This window comes from Gigantopelta aegis, chromosome 9 (assembly GCF_016097555.1).
Source record: "Gigantopelta aegis isolate Gae_Host chromosome 9, Gae_host_genome, whole genome shotgun sequence".
Lineage (NCBI taxonomy): Eukaryota > Metazoa > Mollusca > Gastropoda > Neomphalida > Peltospiridae > Gigantopelta > Gigantopelta aegis.
Window position 1 is genome coordinate 27,059,200 of NC_054707.1, and position 9,848 is coordinate 27,069,047.

The following is a 9,848-nucleotide window of genomic DNA, read 5'->3' on the forward strand; positions in this document are numbered from 1 at the left end:
CTGTGATGCGCATCCCCAGGAGGAGGGCTTACCATGGTTGGCCTAATTCTTCCACTAGTCAGCCTCTATCCGGTCTTGGGGAGTTATCAGAAGCATGTACGGATCTCGGACCCCACCACCATTTGTTGAATGCTGCACTTGTTTGAGGACAGGTAATGTGAAAAGAAATGGAGAAAACTTGGAGTGTTTTCTCTTTTATGGATATATTACCTGTCCTCAAGATTTCATCCCGCCCGAGCCTCCCCGCTTCCTGTTCTCTGTGCGATGCGCTCAGGGATAAAGAAGGAAGTTACAGTCATGTGACTGGAACTAGAGAGCAGTATGCAGTAGAAGAATTTAGGCCATCCCATTGGCTGTTGGGATGTTCGGACCAGACCACTTGCGTGGGGGTGGAGATGCACTTGTTTGAGGACAGGTAATGTATCCATAAAAGAGAAAACACTTCAAGTTTTCTCCAGTTTCACTTCTGACCCCAGTCGTCCTTCAAGATCTTTGGTGGTCATGAAACCTACTGTAATACTGAACTACCGGTTGTAATGTTTGCCCAATTAATTCACTATTATCATATAACCATTCCACACAGCTAATATACCTTACAATTTAGGCAATTGTAAATTCTTATTAGAGTTCCCCTACTTTTTCTGAAAAGTATATCTATATATATACACACACACAACTTCTGCAATTAACAAAATGACCATGGCAAACAAATTGCCGCGGAAAAATGTGTCCACGGCATTTTCCACAGCAATTTTACCATTAATATGTTTGGAACTCTGGGCCCAATTTCACAAAAGATCTTCATTTTCTTTTCTTAAAATGCTCCATTTTTCGTAATGGTGTAATTTTCTTCATGAAATAGATACCAAACACTTGTAAATGTATGCCCGGAATAACTGCTAGTTGCAGACGTAAACTTACAATGTTTTGTTAATCTTCCCCCTGGATTTTAAGTAAATTTGAATGATGAGCTTATTTGTGTTGTTGGCCAATACTAGTATGCTGTAAAATTCATTTATACCAATGGCGGTATCGTTTGACCGAAAGTGATGTAACAGTTAACATGTGAATGACACTTGCACGATCAAGAACAATGGGGTTTTAAGGGGATGACAATTTATCATATACAGCGTAGTCAGTCTGCACTGACATGCTAGTTCAATCTTTATCTTTTAATTATATTACATTAAATTAATTAAGTGTTAGAATATATTTAATACTTACTTAATCCTCTTCGTGTGCGGTCACACATAAGGCTGATACCAAAGAACGCCAATGATGTCTCTCCATTGCAAGCTTCATCACCTGGCCCCAACTCCACCCAAGAGCCTTCATCTCCCGCTCCACCGACCTTCTCCAGGTCTCCTTGGGTCTCCCCCTCATTCTCTTGTCACCAGGGGTCCAGCACATGGCCACTCTTGGGATGGATGTCAGTGGCATTCTGCAGACGTGTCAAATCCATTTCCATATGCGACATTTAACCTCGAGAGAGGTGGGCCTGTCCTTTCATGGAGTTCCTTGTTGGTGATTTTGTTTGGCCAGTAAATATATTTAATGTGATGTTGAATTTAAATAATTTTTATAATAACGGCCACTTAGCACCAGAAAAGGGTAGATATTTTGTCAATATAAATGTCGGAGAATTTTTTTATTAAACTATCAGACTGATATCTCACATTATATGTATATCAACAAAATTTAATATATCTATATATTACATACCTGTGGGAGATAACGGAGTTTAATAACAAAATCATACGTCACATTGTGAGATAACGTTTTCCTCGACAAAGGTGGGATATAAATGCTAACGTGATTGGCCAACAGCACATTAAGGAAGAATGGGGTCAACACAATGTGAAGTATGATTTTGTACATTTCTTATTAAAATCAATGCCGACTTCAGCCAGACCTAGCAGAAAAACGTCTGCCAGACTGGTTTAAACACTTCATGTTAAAAAGAATGACCACGTCGGAAACCAGTTAAAATAGTTTGCAAATGTTAGCAAAAAATGGCTGGTTGAATTTAGGGCTGATTTTACTCTCAGTAATAAGTAGTTTCAAAACCGACATCGAATAAACTATTTATAAAATCTGGGTCATTAACCTTGATTATGCTGACACTCGAACACCAGCTGCTCTGAGTGTTTACTTATGTTACTTTTTAATGAATTCTAAGCAATAATTATAGGTAGGTAATAAATAAAATACTACACTCCTTTCAGTTTAATACCATTTTTATGAACTTGTACATTAGAAAATGACATCTATTTATAAAAAATGGTATTAAACTAAAAGTTATGTAGTATTCTCTCTCTATATCTACAATATCTCATCATCAGGCTGACTATAACACTTCAAGCGACTTGTAGGAATGTATGATGAACATTTTACTGAAAATAAAACACCCATAATGCATCATAGCCATGATTCAACAATGTATAAGCTGTAACCCCCTTGCAATCCACTGATCCATGCAATGTACGTGCTATGAATAGTCAACAGAGAGCAGTGACCTAGTGGGAACTCGCTTTAATGCTGGATCAAGTTCAGGCAGACTGAGCAGAAAAACATCTGCTAGACTGGTTTAAGTGCTTTATGGTAAACCAAGTAGCCATGTCAGGAAGCAATCAAATATTTCGCGAATGTTAGCAAAATGTTTGCTGGTTGAACTTTGGATTGGGAATTTAAATATATATTTCCGATCATGCCCGATGGAGCTGAGATTCAGATACATGTACTTTAGCAATAATTGTGTAGTTACTGTTTCAATATTTACTTTTAATCTGTTTTCAGTTCCAAAGTCCACTTTAAAAAAAATGCAGCAGAGAATAAAAATCTCTGCAGCTTTCTCCATGGCATTGCCGATTGCCGCGGGCAAGTGCAGGGGTAGTATATATATTGAATGTATATATGACAAAACATTAGTAAAGAAAGTTGGTAAGTGATCAACATCATGTGGCAAACGCACCAAATCAAACCCCAAACCTTGATTGACAAATCAGTAACTTTTGAAACATTCTGGTAAAGACTTCTATCATATAGATTTACAAAATTCAAGTGGCATCCCGCAAGTATTTAACAAACAGTATATATTCAAAACACACTAACAACATACTTTGAACGTAAACAAATACTATTGATCTTTTAATGGCTCTGTTTCCAGGAATGAGGCTAAATCGGAATTACTATCAAAACAGAACCATTTTTGTTGGCCAAAACGCAACCGATTTGGCTGTAATGGCACCTAAGTGTACTGGCGAAAATGGGACCTTTTTATTTATTTAAAAAAAAAATGGTTTTAGCTATAACAGCATTTCAATATATTTGGGAAAACGGTGTTACTAAATAATACATAATTAATAGAGCTGTTGTTTTATTGAAGATTCACAACTTTTAATGCCGTTTTAGCTATACATTTTTTAATTTTTTGGTTCCGTATAAGTCATATAGCTATAGATTTTGGTTCCATTTTGTCCAATTTGGTTCCATTTTTATTTGGGGCAGTTATCCGTTTTTGCTATAACACGTTTTCGGAATGTCGCGTCTGCGCAGTTCGGAACTCCAAAGTTAGCAATGCGGTACATGTATTATTGTGTTTTGAACTATTTCATTGTCATTCTGAAATGTTTGTTTAAATGGTTTGGAATTCTATCATGGCTGATGGCGAGTTGCGGATTTAATGTAAAAAATAAAAACAATAATAAATGAAATTTATAATCAGTCAGAAAAAAATTGATCGCCCGTCGGACTGTTAGTTGCATTTTTTATCTCGTCCATCAGAAATTTTACTCGCATTTGGCAAGTGGGCGAGTACTTTCTGCATCCCAGTTTTTTTGTTTGTTAGTAATCTAATCATCTGAAGAAAAAAAGAGAACAGAATTATTGTTTTCAATTATACTCTTTAAAATAAGTTGAGGACCACATCTTAAAAAGGTATAATTATTTTTTTTACTTGCCAAAAATAAGAGAAACAATTTTTTGCTTTACTATAACCTTGCCTACAGATACACAGTAAATGCTAATGCTGCAATTACATTTAAGATTCATGAATACCACATTAAAAGTGTGAAACAAAATGGGAGTTTTTTTGGTTGAAATTTTGAGCATTTTCTATTGGACTTTCAGCATAGCAGGGAATGTGCTAAAGCATCACAGAGAGATAAACATGCAAAAATCGACTTCTCGATACGATTAGTGTCCATTAAAAATGCTTATACCCAGCAGCACCATTGAAATATTGCACCACTTCAACAAGAAGAAAACTGGGTGACTTTGACAGAATAAGAGTTATTGCATGGTTACAAAATGGCATCCCTGTCCAGTAAGTGGCTTACAGGCTTCAGGTTTCCCACTCTGTTATCTGTGAGCCAATTACTCGACAGTGTTAGACAATATTTTATTACTTTATCCATAGTTATCAGTGTTCGAGATTAAATTTTTTGGCCAGTATCCCAGTTGGATACTAACATTTCAAAATCTGGTATCCCACCTGAGAATTTAGTATGATATGGCATCCCGGTGGGATACTGGGTTCTTGAAGTCTGGTATCCAAAATTAAATTCTGGTATCCCCGGGATATCAGGATACCGTTAATCTCGAACACTGGTTATACATATTTTGTATATTTGCAGTGCTAACATGGGCTATGTACTTCTTGGCCAGTCACCAGGATGTTCAAGACAAAGTGCACAAGGAACTGAAGACTGTTCTTAAAGACGAACCTGTGAATCCACATAACATCAAGAAACTCCAGTACGTCGTAACATATTATTTACAGATTAATCATGGTCTTGAAAATTAATTATGATCTGAGCACTCTGGAACAATACATATTCTATCAATGAAAACGATTATTTAAGTTTTAAAAACGTGGGTGTTCATGTTAATACAGGGGCGACTGCATGATGTTTCTTGGGATAGAGTACTACATCAAAAAGAGCACCAACAGTATTCCAAAGTACATCAACATGCATTAATAAAAAATGTATCTTCCTCCAAAAATACTGAGCTGACTAAGACATTACATGTTATTCCCCCGTAAAATAAAATAAATTAATTATATTAATATGTTAAAAACTAGGGTGACGTAGCACTCTGAAGTTTGTTGGAGGCAGTTTGCACCCCTAGAAAATATTATCCACGTGAATGTTATTAACATCGATTGTGAAACTATTACAATAATACTTAACGTTTATGTAAGTGCCACTCAGAATTTATGGAACTCGTTTCGGATTGTTTTATACCCTTTGCTATCGCTTGGGGAATAAAATAATTCCCACATGAATGCCATAAATTTTGTTTGGTACTCTTAGTCTAAGTAATCTATACAGTAATCTATAATTAAGTAATATTTTTATAATTGTTACAGAATATATTACATTGAAGATGTAGAAATGAAAAGAATCTTTTATTGATGCAAATAAATTAAAATTAATTTTTTATCTGTTGTGAGAATTAAGAAAAAGGAAATTCCTCCTCTCCCCCCCCCCCCCCCCCCCCCCCCCCCCCCCCCCCCCAATGTAATGATTTGTGGAATAACTGCTAGTAATAATGTGTGTTCCAGGTATCTGAGACAAGTGATTGATGAAACGTTGCGATGTGGAGTTATTGCTCCATGGGCAGCCAGATTTCAGGACTTTGACTCCGAGCTGGGAGGGCACAAGATACCCAAAAACGTAAGTCATCTTATGGTGTGTTAGGAAAACAGAATTGGTTGAATTCGCAAGTAATAAATTAAAATATTCAAAGAGAAAATAGGGACATCCAGGGAGGGTTGGGTCATGGTGTAATTATACATAGCTGCATACCGTTATTTATGTTCAGTGACAAGATATGAGATTCCAAGCATAGAAACAAAGACGTGACATCCTGTTTTCAACAAACCATATCTTCAAAACAGTTAGGAATTGAGGGCTGAACTTCTGTGTATCTCCATTCTGCCACCAGAGGTATTTTAAAGATTTTAATAAAATAGATATATGAGAGGTGTCACCTAGGAGCCTTCAGGTTAGTTACAATAGAATGACCCTTCATTTCAGTATACAATAATGCATTGGAACATGACTTTGGCATAATCTAGTAATGTGAAAATTCCAATTTTCATATAAAAGTGAGTGATTACGTTTTTTTTTTTATTAGATGACAGTGATGTTTTCATCAGTACCATGACATAGATAAATTATCTTCCTTTATTTTACTTTTTCAGACTCCAGTGATTCATGCTCTAGGTGTGGTTCTACACGATGAGAAAATATGGCCACTTCCAAACAAGTAAGTACTACATTCTACATGCTGCTCAACAGATCGTCACTGAAAATAAATGGAATGTTTATTAACAACAACCCCAGCACACTAGCTGTCAGGTATTTAACCTTCTGAGTACTGCAGGTGAGATATGTCGCCCGACGTCATGCCAGTCGACATACTGTACACTATACAGTGCATTCCTCAATTCATATTTTCCGCCGTTTTGAACACAACACTCGCCGAAAACATTTTTTTTCTTAACTGGAAACAGTTTATTTTACAGCATGGTAGCTTTTGTTTGTTACTTTTCAATGGAAAATACATTGAAATTTTGATTTCAAAAAGTGGAAAATCACCAACCACTGTTATCGGGAATAATGGACATAAATACTGGACAGCTGGCCACAAATGCCCGAAAGTAAACACAACTTTTTTTTTTGTGCCTAATTTTAATCACCATTAACGGATCTAAAATATTAAAATTACAATAACCCACAAAAATAATACTTACTGATTCATATATGAACTTTATTTTATGTATTTAAGTGAATATATGTGACTAAAAATTTAAACTTGTATCCACTCAATGTGTTTTTTGTCAAAAATTAATCCAGTAGTCTAAAGGTTAAAGCATGGATTCCACATTTACAGCAAACATATACAGGAAGCTTATACTTAGACAGAAAAAGAAAACTAAATATTTATGATTGGAAGCTTATACTTTACTAAGAAAGAGAGAGAAAACTTTTAACTAATTATTATGCTTCTTTGTGTCTGAATGCTTATGAATTTTCAGTGACATCCTGTAGCATACAGATTGCATAGTAACATCAAAATAAAGTCATCATACAATGTAAGGAAAAAACCTTATTGCTATAGAAATATGACCACAAAGCTTATGGAATCTTAGCAAAATGTATACTACATAAGCACAACAAGTAAGCAAACTATAAGCTTAACACATCTGTCCGTATGGACTCCTAACTTACTGGTGTACTTGTGATTGTTGACCTACAACATACGAGAAGAAGCCTGACAGGTGCTTAAACCTTGTTCCTGTATGTGTACACGTAGGTCGACCAACTGATCTATTTGCTGCTCCAGCCAATGTATGCCAGTGTGTGCTATGTGCTGTCCTGACGTCAAATAATGCCCATTGGGACTGACATATAGGAGTGCAGCAAGTTTCTTCCTAGTGTCACTAGCACTATATGTTAGACACTACTTAACAGCATTTAACTTCTATTTCTGGTAACTTCTGTTATGTTTTGAGCTTCATTTAACATTTAATCATTATATGTGAAAGGCATGACTTTAATACTAGTTGACTAAACCAAACCCTGTCAGAGCCGTTTGTCTAGGTGTATGTTTTCAGTCATGTTTTTCGCAATATTACATTTTGAAAATTTGATTCTTCTTTTTAATACATTGAATTGTTGTTTATTACAGATTTGATCCAGACCGTTTTAATCCTGAGAACACGAAAGCACGTCCAAACCTTGCATTCTCTCCATTTGGCTTCGCTGGAAAGAGAATCTGTCCAGGCTATCAGTTTGCCTATATTGAAGCTTCTATTTTACTTGCCACCATTCTGTTACGGTTTAAGATTGATCTCGTGGAAGGGCAGGTGGTAAAGCCAGTCTTTGGACTGGTTACTCATCCCCTTGATGAGATCTGGATCACGATTAGCAAGCGAAAGTAAACCAGAAAATAGATCTACAAATATACAGCCCAATTTACAAAAGGTTTTTGATCCTGTGTATCTTCTCTAAACAGGTGTATTTATTTATTTTTTAAATTTACATTGAACACAGGTACATGTATGTAGCTATTTTTGTACACAAGTCTTATTCTGTCCATGCTTAATATCTACACCTGTCTAAAAGAAATGCAGAAATGCATTATGATCACCTTTCGTAAATTCTTCCCTTTATATTTTAAAAACAACTGGTGTAGGTTTAAGTTTGTTTGTCAAATGGTATTGCCAGTTTGCACTGGTTACTGATCCAACCCTTCAGTATTTGTATTCAGTGTTCAACCATTTAAGTATTTTCTAAACAATGTGTGTAAGGTTATGTTTGGATGTCGGATATTAAAGCTAATTAGGACTGTTTACTCATCATTTTGATGAGATTAGGATTGTGATTAGCAAGCACATGTACACCAGAAATGTAAATAATTCTAGAAATGTTATAGTTTCTAAACAACTGGTGTTAATGCTAGTTGGGATTCTTTTTCTCGTCACCTTTATGAGATCCGGATGACAATTAGTAAGCACGAGGAAACCTGCAATATAATGGTTTCTAAACAGTTGCTGTTGATTCATGTTTGTCTGTCAAATTGCAACACAAGTGTTTATATGTAGACACTAGTGTTGCGAATCAGTCGGCAAGTGGAGTGTAAATAGTTCTGTAGAACTACAGCCAAGCTTCATTATTTGAATCATTAAGTTTGAGATAATTGTTTTTGTTTATAATTATGCCATGGGACACTTTCTCAACTTGGAGATATCCTAGGCTTGGTGGATAAAGAGAGGTCGAGATAACGATGTTTGACTGTACTTTGGGTTTTTTAAAGAATTGGTGTAGGTGTAGGAATGGGTGAAAGGTTTGTTTGGTTTGGTAACTCAGTAACATGCTAAATTGACAGGAAAACTAATTAGTTGTAGAAATAGAATATTTTCTTAAAGAGACCTTCCCGAGTTTGCTCCATTGTAAGATGTTTCCGACAAATAAAATATTTCTACGATTAAATTTACATATTAAATATATTTTCTTGTTTAGAATATCAGTATCTGTATATTCAATGTGTTTCTGGTCGTCTTAATATTTATAAGAAGCCCAAACTGGATTTTGTCTTCAAATAATTTCGTACGTACGAAAAAATCATTTTTAGAAAATAAAATGAAATTTAACCTTTTACAAATATTAGAACGATTAGAAACACGTTTAATATATAGCTACTAATATTTTATACAGAAAAATATATTTGATATGTAATTACATTCGTGAAAAAGCCTTTGTTGTTGGTCGATAACATCTTAAAACTTGCAGAAAACTCGGGAATGTCCCTTTAACAGTTGGGTATGGTTTGATTTTTAGCTTATTTATGAACTTGCAGACTAGCTTGTTTATATTTTAAAACTTTTTTTTCTTCTCAGTTTTCACATATTATCTTCTTATACAGAAACTCAGTTAATGTTGTAATGTGATACTCTTTGAAGATTAAGAAACTCACTTTATAATAATTTAATGTATTTTTTTTTAATTGTTTCTCCATATGCACCGAGTAACTATAGTTTATATTCAAGCTGGAGTATTGTACGTTATATAGTTTTGAAATTCATTGTCTGCTGTAATGAGACTTGTACATGTATATTAATATGGATGTTTTTTGTGTTTTTTGAAATTTATTTTAATTTTATGATTCTAGCAGAATTTCTGTTTGGATGGTAGAGATAATAGATGTAGAAATTAATGTTAATTAATGTTTGATTTGGGGATGGAATTCTATATTGGTGTAGAGTACCTTCAGCCATTAAACAGATATTATAGTTTATAAATTTAGTTTATATAACAAGACATATAGCTGTTTATGCT

At 34.8% G+C, this 9,848-nt stretch overlaps 1 protein-coding gene across 1 annotated transcript in view; it reads left to right on the plus strand.

Moving 5' to 3' along the window:
* The window catches only part of LOC121381831 (cytochrome P450 20A1-like), a 42,644-nt gene extending 33,574 nt beyond the window's left edge, over positions 1–9,070 (plus strand). Inside the window, exons 8-11 of the mRNA XM_041511193.1 lie at positions 4,635–4,755; positions 5,567–5,678; positions 6,209–6,273; positions 7,699–9,070. Of these exons, the coding sequence (XP_041367127.1) occupies positions 4,635–4,755; positions 5,567–5,678; positions 6,209–6,273; positions 7,699–7,951 (551 nt within the window). The 3' untranslated portion in view covers positions 7,952–9,070. The remainder of the gene's footprint in view (positions 1–4,634; positions 4,756–5,566; positions 5,679–6,208; positions 6,274–7,698) is intronic.
* The last annotated feature ends 778 nt before the right edge of the window (positions 9,071–9,848 follow it).